Source organism: Oryzias latipes, chromosome 22 (assembly GCF_053564925.1).
Source record: "Oryzias latipes strain Hd-rR chromosome 22, Olatipes_Hd-rR_3.1".
In the NCBI taxonomy this organism is placed as follows: Eukaryota; Metazoa; Chordata; class Actinopteri; order Beloniformes; family Adrianichthyidae; genus Oryzias; species Oryzias latipes.
The window spans coordinates 527,360-540,615 of record NC_136258.1 but is presented as its reverse complement, the minus strand read 5'-3'; the positions used below and the strand labels follow the sequence as shown (position 1 = coordinate 540,615).

The 13,256-nt window shown below is 37.9% G+C and overlaps 1 protein-coding gene across 2 annotated transcripts in view; it reads left to right on the top strand.

Annotated features, from left to right (window-relative positions):
- Positions 1 to 13,256, top strand: part of pdss2 (prenyl (decaprenyl) diphosphate synthase, subunit 2) — a 93,130-nt gene that overhangs the window by 52,779 nt on the left and 27,095 nt on the right. For both annotated transcript variants that reach the window (XM_023951526.2, XM_023951525.2), the window contains one exon: positions 3,188 to 3,386. In XM_023951526.2, the coding sequence (XP_023807294.1) occupies positions 3,188 to 3,386 (199 nt within the window). The remainder of the gene's footprint in view (positions 1 to 3,187; positions 3,387 to 13,256) is intronic.

The window sequence follows — 13,256 nt, the reverse complement described above, 5'->3', positions numbered from 1 at the left end:
GTGTGGTGCAGCACAAATGGCCTAATGTTAGGACTTAAGCAGACAGAGTGGAAGTGCTCTGCCCCGATCCTCATTGAGGTCGGCAATTTGCGTGTCGCTGCATGATGTTCATTCCCTTGACTGGACTTTCAGATCACTGACACCGGATCACTGGATCCCTCTCAGATGTGTCCGAACCGTTGGACACATGCACACACACACTCGGAGCATGACTTGATCACCTCATTTGCACTGTTTTGCTCCCACTCTGTCTCTGCCCCCACCTCTCCTGAGCTCATTAGCACCTCTGCTGATGGCGAGGTGGAAGGAGGGAGAGTCGTGGTGGGGCGGTTTTGGAGGGATGTGTGTGGGGGGTGTGATTGAAATTTCCAGGGGACAGTCTCCTCCTTTCTGACATGCAGCATTTGTAAAACATTTCCCACTCTGCTGCCTGACACTGATGATTCACCAAAGCATAGCTATGATTGATAAATGTATTGAAAACCAGCCGTACATACAGATAGCTCAACTTTGACTTTCTTTTAATTGTTTTTTGTGTCAGATAAAAGCCCTGTCAGTGAACACACCACGCACGTCCCCTTTTAGGGACACTCACAGAATCTGTGTGCTCTTTCAGAAAAACTGCAGAGGGAGGAAAATGGAACAGAACAGTCAGGACAAGGGGCGTGGTAGTGGGCGTTACACCTCTGCAAGATGGCATCGGTTGCTATGCAACAGAGAACCAAAGCTATTTTTATACACCAGCCCCCTTTTTTCTCCCTAAGCTTTCCTGCTGCTGATCAGGGCAGCTGGTTTTGAGGTGCTGGTTTGTCTTTTTTTCATGTACAGGGAGTCAGATGATTGGGATGGGCGGGCTGGGGTCACTGTGTTGTCTTTTTTTCCTCCATCAAAAGGATGCGTTTGGGGTTGATGGTTCACCTTAGGAGCTTTTTTTAACAAAAACAGAGGAAATTATAGCCGCAAGCGGCGTTGTACGGCCAGCAGGCGCCAGCCACCCTCCCCTCCCACCTCTACGCGCCACCCACCCTTCCCGACTGTCTCTACACATCACTGCCGCCGTTGCTGCCCGGGTCTGGGCACCACTGCAACTCTTAACACCCAACTTTGACCCAAACCCACATGCTGAATAGCGAATACTCGTATCTAACTCCTCCTTCTCTTTCTGTAAGGCTAACAAGGCTGCCTAAAATTGCTAGCATTGCTATAAGCACTGTCAACTGCCTCAGAGAAATACATTGCTTAAAATGCTAATAATTCTAACTTTGCTAGTTATGCTAATGTGGCTAAAAGTGCTAGCATCAGCGTCATCAACTTACTTAGAAAAACACATTGCTTAAGAGACTTATTAATTATGCTAATTATCCGATCAATAAAAATCCCTATGAGCTTGGGGGGGTCAAATTTTCACTCAAAGACACAGAAATCTTTCTAACTGCGAAAACTATATGGTCCTTGCTGCTGCTGCTTGCAGTCAGCAGTGACTGCTGCTGAGGGTCATAATTAAGAGTTGACCACAAGCTGCCGTATAGATGTAGACTCTCATGCACATTCACAGCCAGAAGTTCAAAGATAGTCGTACTAAAGTGATGCAAATGCTAAGATTTATTGTTTCTGTAAGGTGATGTAGGCATACTTGTCATGCATCCCCTAAATTAATGTCCTAAGGTGATGAAAACAATGAGAACAGATCTCAGGATGACTGCAGTGAACAGAGTATAATATGTTTTTGCACTTTTTGTCACTAGCATCTTAAAATAAGCAGCCTGTGCTGATTTCCTCAAAATGAGAAGTGATTGACTGAACAACTAACACATCAAGAGAAGCTCTCAGATTTTGATATTTAAAACCTCAAAAGATTCATGCTTTTACAGCAGCAAATATTTTTTTACCAAATAGTTTTATTTTGGTATTATTTATTCTAACAATGACCAATGTAAAAATGGCTTTTCAAAAGGAATGTAGTCTGACCTTGACCTTCACTTTCAACCACTTCTCAGAAATGCTGTGGGTATAAACATCAAACCTAGAGTAGCATGTTCAGTTTTTGAATTGACTATATTTTCCTTCATTTTTACAGGTGTATTTTTAGTGGTTTAAAAAACCTAGGAGAGTGGTGTAATGTTACAGACATTTTGTAGAAGATAGTCAATCAGTCAAAACTACTTTTTAAAATTTCATAATGATAGAAATATGTATTTTCTATGTTAAAACAAGAAATCAGTGTTATTTTAAAGTAAACTCAGAAACCCTGAGTTTCTTACTTAATCTTAATCTTTCATCTTTCTAGTAAATCCCAACTTTTGAGCATTATTTGTAAGATAAACAGAGATTATCATAGTCATAAATGACTAAATGCCAACGCACCAAATCTGAAATGTCTTGGAATTGAGCGCATCTCTTTGTTGTCTTCCCTTTTGCTGCGACAATGGCTTCTCCTCCTGAAGCCCAGCCATCAGGCTGAAGTGCTTAAAGATCCTGCTTCTGTCGATTTATTAATTTCCTTTTATTTAAACTCTGAGCTTATTAACTCTCATTCGGGGTAACGGTGTTATTGCTGCGCATCACCTAGCAGAGAAACCGACCAGACAATGGGTGTGATTGAGAGGCAAAATAGAAGACATTATTGAATTTTAATCACATCTTTTTCATGCCGACCCCGCACATGGCAATTACAGGGCTGCGAGTGTGTTCTTTTGTGTGCGTGTGCTGGAACGATTTGCAGTTCAATGCAGGCGACTGGCTCATCAGGTTCTCAGCAGTTGAAAGAAGGTCATAAGTGGCTATCAGCGCAGCCGACCCTGTCTGGATGGATCCTCCTGTCGCAGCCTGGTGAGCTGCTTCCATATGGAGACAGACCTAATTATTCGCCACCAATGACTGAATCAACATTTGATTATATCCTCCCTGAGGCTGCTCCCCTATTCAGAAACAACTGTTCTGTCGCCACATAATCAAGAGAGTCTTTTATTTGCTAATAATAAGTTTACTTTTATTTTTTATGAAAACTCTGACAGTATTTGGTGAGATGTCTGACATGTCTGCTGAATTTAAGCTGAAGCTGAAGAGAAAAACTCTTCCTTTATTGATGCATTTTTAACAAACTAGTATTTTATAAGATTTCAGTAAAAAGTCTCTCACCCAAAGTTCTTTAAATCCTCTTAAAATGTTCCCTCTTCTTGTTCTCTAGTCAGAGAAATCTGGCAGAAATCGTAGAGCTGATCAACACAGCGTTCTTGGTGCATCGTGGGGTTGTAAACCTGAAGGAGTTGACCGTTTCTGACGGCCTGCTGAAGGACATGGAATTTGGGAATAAGATGGCGGTTCTAAGTGGCGACTTCCTGCTGGCAAACGCATGTACGGGACTCGCTCAGCTCAACAATACTGAGGTACAGTTGTCATTAGTGAGATCTGAACTCAACACAAGCTTTTGGATCTACTCAAACCTTTCTTAAAAAAAAAAAAAAAACTCATTTGTTTCTTTAGCAGATTAGAATTCAAAGACTGCTCTGAGCAGTATTTTGACATCCATCATAATAATAATAATAAATCTTGCATTTTCTTTTGCAGGTGGACTTTTTTTTTTTTTACCATTTCTTTTTCTTGACAAAACATTTTCTCTAAATAAAGGACCTTATATTGTTTTTAATATTGTGTTTGCAACTTGTCAAATCAGAGCTGATATTTGAAATACCAAATTATGATCCCCCTGTACTGATGGATTCACCTGCTGCTCCTCAGTTCCTGGTTGCCTGTTGTTCAATCATTCAAATGAATTAAAGCAACCAGGAACAGGCCTTTGGGTCACAGCAGCTCAGCCTTAACACTTAGTAGCCTGGGGCCTTTTTGTGCCTCTTTTTCTACTTTACAATTTCATCTAATAATTTCTCTTTAAAATCGTTTTTGTGGCAATGCATGATATCAATCTTTTTAATACAACTTCTTTCCTTTACAGATATATTTTTCATTATATTACACGTTAACACCCCAATAAACCTGAAACTGTCCAAAGACATGATTTGAAGCAGCAAATTCTGTCATTTTTTACAGCAAAAATCACAAAAATTGAGATCAAATATTTTTTTTTTATATAAAACAAATCCACATATAAAACAAATACAGGGTTAAAATAGTATGGATATCTTCCAAAAAATAGGACTTTTTCATCCACTAGGCCAGTGCTTCTCAATTACTTTTTGCAAGGCCCCCCCCTAGGAAAAAGAAAATACCCACCCCCCACACACACACTTGACGCGGTGACTATAGATAAGATCAATATCTATAAAAATTGTATAAGTATACCCAAAATTGTATATTTTAACATTAACAAAAGAAAAATCAATATAAATCCACTTTTAACAAATATTTACTCTATTTAGCCACAGAAACTCTGTTCTAATCTAAAACAGAAAAGAAGTTTAAAGTGTCTGAAATAAAAAATCTGTCAGTCCTTATTTAAACTACTGGTAGAGTAAAATAATTCAGTCAAGAAAATAATATGAAATATAAATTGATCTCAAACATTTAACACAGCAGCACCAATATATTTAAAGTTTTTTACTCTGAAGAAATGGATAAAAACATTCTGTTGATTCTTTTTCTACACTGAAAAAATAGAGCTCTTGGATTTACATAAAAAAAAACATGGACATTGGTTGCGCGTTAAAAAAAACATGTTGTGCCAACATTATTATTGCACATAAAAAAATCATGTTCTACCGTAATGAATGCTTCTTTGTTACTACACTTAATAATTTTACATAAACAAACAAGATTTTACTATGCCATTTACCATAATTTTAAAAAATGTTTTAGCAACACTATTATTTGTTTGAAAGTACCCAAATATTTCATTTAAAATTGATAAATTATTTTAATAAAATTTAAATTGAATATTGCAAATGCAGATTATTATATAAAAGAATATACTTTCTTGTGCATTATGACAGTCCAATGATCATATGACACTAAACACAAATTTAAGATTGAACTTTTTTATCATTTAAACTTGAAAAAAATATGTTTACAGGGAAGCAAAAAGTACAAATCAAAATAAAAGGGGCTTGCAATTTTTCATTAAACAGAAGATAACAGAAAGAGCCAAAGCAAGCAGCTGGAATCCCCCCTTTAGGATTACACAACTCGTAGGATTACACAGCGCTCTTTCGGTCTCGTCTCGGAGCATGGGCAGAATGCACGAACCAACTTCCAGCAGCAAACCATTTTGTTTTCAACACACTTCTAAGCAGCCAAACAGCATGGACCTCACTTCAGGTCTTAAACACTTCAGTCATGGTTCAACAAAAAGAAACACACATGCCCAGCCGCATCCCACAATCCTTTGGTGCCATTAGACCCAACGTGCATGTGACCGCCACTACAATACAGCGCATGCTCAGGAGGGAATTTACCTCAGACTGACACAAGCCCATCTATTAGCAGCTCTGTAATATACGAGATGATCTTTTAAACGTGCTTTTATTATTGTTATGGTTATTATGAAGCACCTGTTCGCTCATCATTTTATTTTTAATCCGTGTGGTCAGTGCTTTTTTGTGGCAGAACGAAGCCGGAAGTACGGCTAGGTGAAGTCTAACAGGCGCTAACAACAACATTTAGCCTGGATGAACATAAATCCATGCGGGAAAAGCTGCAATCTGCATCTTGGCTGCATGTAAATATGTGGGAATATCATCAGCCTTTATTTTGTCGGGACATGACTGGAAACACAAATCCATGTGATTGTTTGAACAGTTTCTAAGGACTGAGCGGAATTTTACTTTGAAAAGCTCACACACCGCCCCAAAGCTGCTGTGTGAGATGGAGACATGGTTCTCCTGAATTCAGCTGCTTGTTCACATAGAGCTGCGGGACAGATGGCAGTCTGAAGCCCCCCTCCCGGAACAAAGGATCCTCCCCTCAAACACAAAACTTATTAAGTCCGGTTGCTCTGCTCTGCTCAGAGACACAGAGGTTCACCCCGTCCACCGGCAGCCGCGAGGGACCGGACGTCAGTGGGAACGGAGCACTCCTCCCTGGCGCCCCCCTCGCGAGGGGTGTCAGGGAGGAGAAGATAGGAAGGGAGAGACAATGAGCCCGCGGGGCAAGGGCGGACCGCAGAGGCGTCCGCGGAGCAACAGTGTGTCACTGTTGTGGAAGGAAACTTTTGGCGCACAAGCTCCGCAGAGGCGTGCGGATCGCGCTGAGGCGCGCGCTTTAAGTCACCGCTGCTCTCTTTTACTGGTCTGTTTTTTTAACCAGCCCTGTTACTACCATATACAGTGATCCCTTGCTATAACAGGTTTACTTTTCACGGTTTCGCTACTTCACGGATTTGCATCGTGCATTGTGTTCTGCATTCTGATTGGCTAAAAAGTCACTCAGCTTCTTCTCTACCTGTGCGTCAATAACGTTGCAGTGTAATATGTACACGTACGTAAAACAGCTTGCCAAATTTACATTATGTACGTGCAAATTCTCTTGATGTTGGCATGTCGGTGTATAAGGATGTTTTTGATGTTTTTGGGAAGAAGAAAAAAGAGCGACACCAACTGCCGATCACTATGTTCTTCTTCCCCCGAACAAACACACCTGCAGCTGAACCGCGGGCTGCAAAAGAAGAAAACACAGCAGAGTAAAGTCAGGATGCAGCGGCTCAGTCTGGACTTAGAGCAGTTAAATACACCCGAGTCACTATTTGTCCCACTGTACTTTTTTTAATCATTATTTTATAATGACAATTCTTGGGTCGCGGTGGGCGGGGCTAATCTCCGCGATTTGAAGCCTTCTGTTCACATTGATGATTAAAATTATTATTTGACAGTACAGAACAGTAGTTATTTGTAGAAAAAAACGTTTCTAAGGTACTTTTATTGGTGAAACAAATGCTTGAGCCTGTAAAATGGTTTGTTCTGTCTTTTCAATGTATAATAGAGTATTTAATTGTATAATAGTTGTTAAAAGATATAGAGGTTTCTACTTCACGGTTTTTGCCTATCACGGGTTCTTTCTGGAACGTAACCCCCGCGAAAAACAAGGGTTTACTGTACAGAGCTGCTCTCCCGTTCTCCACTCCTTCCGCTGCCACTCCCTGCTTCTTTTTAAACACGCACAACACAGTGTTGCGACCTGGGGGTTAGCCCCGCCTTAAGCCCCTAAGACTCATGGGAAGTGGGGAATCGCGCGTCTAAATTTTTTCACCATAACTGAGGGATGTAATGTTGATAATATGGTTACTCTTTGTTATTTTATGCATGATACCTCAATTGTCAATAAGTTAAAAAAAAACAAAAAACATAACTTGTGAACATAAGTCAGGTGTATGCTGTTTGGCAGATGATGAGACCAAAGCTTGACGGGCTGATCGTGTTGGTAACAATATGCGACTTATACACTGTTGCGGCTTATGTATGTAAATAGTGGTCTAACCTCCTAAAATTGAGTGGGGGCGGTTTGTAATCAGGTGCGCTCTATAACCCGGAAATAACGGTAAATAAATTGTTTGTATGATCAAGATAGCTGGCTTTATGTACAATTCTGATAGCTCGTGTTGGAAGTACCGTAAAACGATAGGATGTAGTGAACTCTTATAATTATTCCCCCAAATTTCTATGCAGTAGGTGAAATAAGTTAATATTAAGGAGCAGTACAATAAATATCTACAGTTGTATTTTAATATATTTTAGATTTATTTATGATTTACAAAAACAGGCAAATCAGCAAAACCAGACGACAATTATTGCACAGCCAGAAAATCTTTTGTAAAGCTGCAGATTTACTTTCATTGAGAGACAACACTTCCTTCTATGCATGCAATTTGATGATCAAATATTAAAACACTGAAAAAGCCAATACGAACACATTCTAGAATAATTTCCCTGAACAAGAAATGTAGCTGGAGAGATGAAAAAATATTTTTTAGCCAGTTTATTAAATCTGCAGGCTCCTGTTTTGTGAGGATCATGTGACTACAGTTACTTTCACTTCAAATGTGAACCTCATTTTAATGGCAGTTTGGATGATTTTACAAAATATCATGTAAGAGTTATTCTAAATGTATTTACAGACCAATGCAATACTGGTCTTCTGTCAAATCTTGACTATTATTATAATTATTGTTATTATTAATATTATTTTTGTCTGAGTGACTTTATCGTTTACTTTCCAGCTAATAAGGCTGTTTGCTGCTATTATCAAGGCTTGTTATCACTCACAAGTTCATAATATCAACTGTTTTTTTCAGTTCTAGTTTTTGATTTCAAAATGTGTTAATAACCAATCTAATTTGAATATGAAAATTGCTCTTTTAGAACAATTCAATTAATTTGTATTTATATAGCCCAAATATTACAACATAGTTGTCTCAATGGGATTCATACCGGTAATTGTATGAGATCATGAAATCAGTCCTAAAATACAATAGGTAATTGCTAAACTAAACTAAACAGACTAAGCTAAACTGGTTCATTCGCCCTTAGACCCTTCTCTGTAAGGAAAAACTCCTAAAAAAAAAAAAAAAACTTGATTCGAGGAAAACAAAAAAGAAATCTCAGGGATGTCCACATGAAAGAAAGATCCTCTCCCAGGAAGAACAGGCGATGTCCTTCCTGGGAGAGGAGAGGAGAAGTAAGTGAGAATAGAGAACAAAACCCCAGTGCACCATATTTTCCCCAGCTTCTATCTTCTACCAGCCTACTAACAACTAATTATTCTTATTGAAATTTAATTTAAACATGTTAATAGTAAGTTGCATGCATTTGTGGTACTAACTTAACAACAGTGGAACTTTTTTTGGAGAAGGTATAAAATTTGGTGTTAATAGGTGTGTATGTGCATTTTACTTATGACACTCTTTTGTTTTGATTCTGTTATAACTCTGTATTATCACCCCCCTCCCCCCCATATCCTCCATTTCTAACATCCCACTCTCTCCCTGTCTTTTCTTTTTTCCGTCCGGTCCAACAAGGAATGCATATAAATATAATTATTATAAATAAAGCTTAACCTCAGATACAGAAGGGGTGTATTCAAATAAACCCCATTGTAACAATACAATCTGTCCAACACAAGAGGCCTTCAGCTCTGGTCTGCTTGCTCAGCAGTTGGACAGGACAAGTAAAAAAAAAAAAGAAGAAGGTATACATTTTTAAATGAAAAACAATCAGTAGTTTTCACAAAAAAACATACAGGAATTATTTTCAAAGTTAATCAATTTCTGGAATAAGTTGTTGTTTTTTTCTTCTTCTAAGTAAAACCCCTATTAATTTTATTTAATTGCCTCTCTTTAACCGAGAGTTTGCGGTCATCGCATGTAACATAAAACACAAGACAATGCAAAAATGTAAAAGTCCCAGTTTTGGAAGGATTTTTGCACACCGCCCTTCATCAAGCATTAGAGAGTTGATGGTCCCAAGCCTGCTTTGTGTACTGGATCAGGAGACACCAGCAGAATGCACAACACGAGAATCCCTCAGATTACGTTTTAAGCTTCGGATGCCTGTTTGGTGGTGGTTCCCATAGATGCGCCACAGATCATATCTGCCTGGTAACTTGTTGCTGACAGATGCTGTCATCACACTGCTCTGCCAGGATGCGGTTGCTTGAGTGGATTAAAATAACCCTTCCTCCCCAACCAATCCCATCATACACTCAGCAAGACTTCTTTTTTACTCTCACCCTTTTGGTTTGTCTGCTCTGTGGTGGGCGGGAAGCTTCTTCCCAGAACTACATGCACCCTCTATTATTATTTAGGATGTCTGTCTTCTAAATGAGTTTTTCAGGAGTTCAAATCCCAGGTCATTGTTTGACATCTGACCCCAAATTGCCTCAAAATTGTAAGAAGTAAACTTGAAGTAGATGAAATTATTTGCTCAGTGCTTTTGTAATGTCAGGAAATGGTAAAGAAAAATGGCTGTAAACACCAAATTCTATAAGTATGGGAGTTTTCTTTGATCTATTAGAATTGCTCTTAAACCAAACATTGAAGAACTGATGTATGCTAGCATACTGACTGAAATGACCATTTACAACATTTTTCTTTTAGTTTTATTCATTTCAAGGTCAGAAAACTGCATACCTGGGCTAAATTATTATTTATTTGTGAATAATGTTGTGGACAACGTAAACACAATCTGGGGAAGCCCCCCCACCCCCCACCCACCCACACACTCACACACACATACAGAGCATGCAAACTGCAGTTGCAGTTACTCAATTGTGAGTAACTGCAACTGCAGTTTAAACAGCTGATGTACAAACTACAGCACATCAGCACATAGTTTTAGACTTTCATCTTAATGTTTTAGATCTAGTTTGAGGAAAAGGAAATCCTGTGTTTTTTAGTTGTTCACAAGCTGAACCAAACTCTGGAAAATTTAAAGGTTTGAGTGAGGAGAGTTTGTTATTGGTCTCCCTTTACAGTTATTTTAGGAAGAAAGTTTGGGATAATGTTTTTATGCCTGTACTTAAAAGTAATACTTAATTAGGCATTTATTTGTTAAAGTTTTTAATAGAGTATTTTTTATATTAGAGCCAAAATTGTCAAGTTTTCTTTTTGTACATTAATATTTTCACATTAGAAGAAAAACAAATATATTTAGTTTCTCTTCAAGCAGGATAATAAACAGATAGTTAATCCTGTCAGCTATGACACTGCAAAAAGAGGAAGCCTAAAAAATAAGAAAAAACACTAATCCGAGGAAGAAAATTATTAGAACGTAGTAAAATGATCTGTCCATGCAGCAAAGCATTTTTACTTCACATGAAATCAATTCATTTTTCTTCCGTTTGTTCCCTTTCGGGGTCACGGGCTGCTGGAACCTATCCAGGCCACTTATGGGCGAAGGCAGGGGACACCCTGGACAGGTCGACAGTCTGTCGCAGAAATCTTATAAGATATTACAATCTAGAAACAAAGAGTTCCACACAAGCATTAAAAAAGGGAAAAATAAGGTAAATGAATGGATGAATATTATACAATCCAGTAAAGTTTTGTTTGCTAGTTCTACAGAAAAGGTTTGTATTTTTTGAGTTTTTATTTACCTTATTGTAGTTCATTTTGATTGCAACGACAAAAAAAGGTGTAACAATTGGAAATGACCCATTTTAAGAGGATGACAATCGTGCCAAGTATCAGCTTAGATTAAAGTATGCTAAATACTTTTCTGTTCTCATAACAGGTTTTCACACTATTGTTGTTAAATGAATGATATTTAGGTCTGATACTGTACTGTACTGTACAAGCATTAATGTTGCAGAAAAATATTGTTAATTCTTGCCTAAGTCTGTGCATAAAGTAAACAAAAGTCTTCTAAATCTTATTGTTGCAAATATAGATCAACATTTGTTGCTCTGTTAATCAAAATATTACCCTTTAAATTTGTAAAACAAAAACACTATGCAATAAATTGTATATTTTATAAAGTTATAGTGGTATATTTAGTTATTACAGCATTTGAACTGCATTAGTATAATTTGTGCACTGATTCCATTAATGCAGTTTAAAAAAACAAAACATCAGGATGTCAAGTATAACTTCACCCCCAGGTGTGTTTGCAGATGCTTCTGGAACTGCATGTGTGATTAGATCTATGGCTCCAGGTAGAGCAACGTCTCTGTTAGTCTAAGCAGCTAACAGGACACCTGTTGGGAACAACCCTCCAATTATTTTCTGGAATTCTTGCTGCCTTTTCTTGTCCTGCTGCAGTTTAGTTCCTGAGTGCGGTTGTGACTGCAGCTCATTGCTCCCTCAGGGAATTGAAAAGAAGTATAATTTTGCAAACTGAGCTGTTTGACAATTTGGGGCACTTTGATAGAACAAAAAAAAAGTTTGATTATCTCTGGAACACAAATACAAACAAAAAACTATTGAAATGTGATGTTTTTTTTCTATTTTGGCACAGCTAATCTTTAAAAAAGGTTACACAAATTTAAACCTGTTGAAACATGGTAAAAAAAAATAAGCTCCTCAATTTTTGAAGTTGGGCTCGCCTTGTACTTCCAACAAACCTGGAGAAATGTTTTGTCCTCATAGTTTGAAAAGACAAAAAAAAATCTTGAGTTATATCCTTTCTTTCATTGCATAATTTTGCTGCATTCGCTGCCAGAACAGCTGACACAACACAGAACAGCTAAATATGATCACAACACTGAGTTACTGCACTTTCTCTGCTCCGTAAAATTTACATTGTTTCAAGAATAAGTGCTAGTTTTAGATTTTATGAGGTTTTAATAAGATGGGTCATGTTGTCCTAAAATCCTATTTTCAGTTAGTTGACATTTTGTTCTAAAATGGGTTAATACCACTTATTAAACTAGTTTTTTTTAGCCACTGTGACAAAAATGAACAACAATCAGTCAAAAATACTAATCATTTGTGTGGAACTGGCAAAAAAATTCGTATTGGGCTGTGTAGCGTTTAGTTTTAAATCCTTCCATTAGCCTTTTTAGCTTATTTTTTTTCCTTTTTGAATACTTGTGTGGAACTCCTTATTACTAGATTTTAATATGTTATGAGATTTCTTGCCAAGTAAAAATGGCTTGCTGCATGGTTAGATCAGTGTTTTTCAACCTTTTGCAAGCAACGGCACACTTTAACCTTGACAGAAATCTCGCGGCCCACCAGCATCCATAAAAAAAAAAAGGAGAAACTCATAGTCTGTAATGATCTACAGCCCCTCCGCAATCTCACATGCATTTTTGTGATAATTTTGGCTGAAAAAGCTGGAAGAAAGCTGGAGCTGTTTTTTTCTAAAAGATGTAATAAAAGTTGAGTTAAAATATTTGAAACTGGTTGATGTGTGTTCTTTGTTGTTTCAAGACGTTAAGAGGATAGACTCATTGTGCGCCGAGACGATGTCACTTTAACCCAATGTATCATGGGAGATGTAGTGCAAAAAATCTGCCGAACGCAGAAAGACTAGCGTTTCCGAGCTTCATTGTTTTGTTCACTTGTTCCACGGTCTGATACCGGATTCTGTGGAAAGCTACACCCCTAAAGACGAGCTTTAGCTGGTATTTTTGTTAGAAATGAGAGACTTTCTGATTAGATCAGAACAAGGAAGTGAAGACTTTAACCACTGATGACGTGTGATTAAGGCCACAAGAATGATTGGCGGAGACAGTTAAAGGGGCGGGACTTTTAAGAAAACAGCTTTAGTTGCAGCTAAATTGCGGTACCGTCATTCAAAGTCAAAGTGTCTGTGATAATAAAATACAAAGAAATATAAACACAAAGAAAAAAGTATTTTACGATCTTTCAT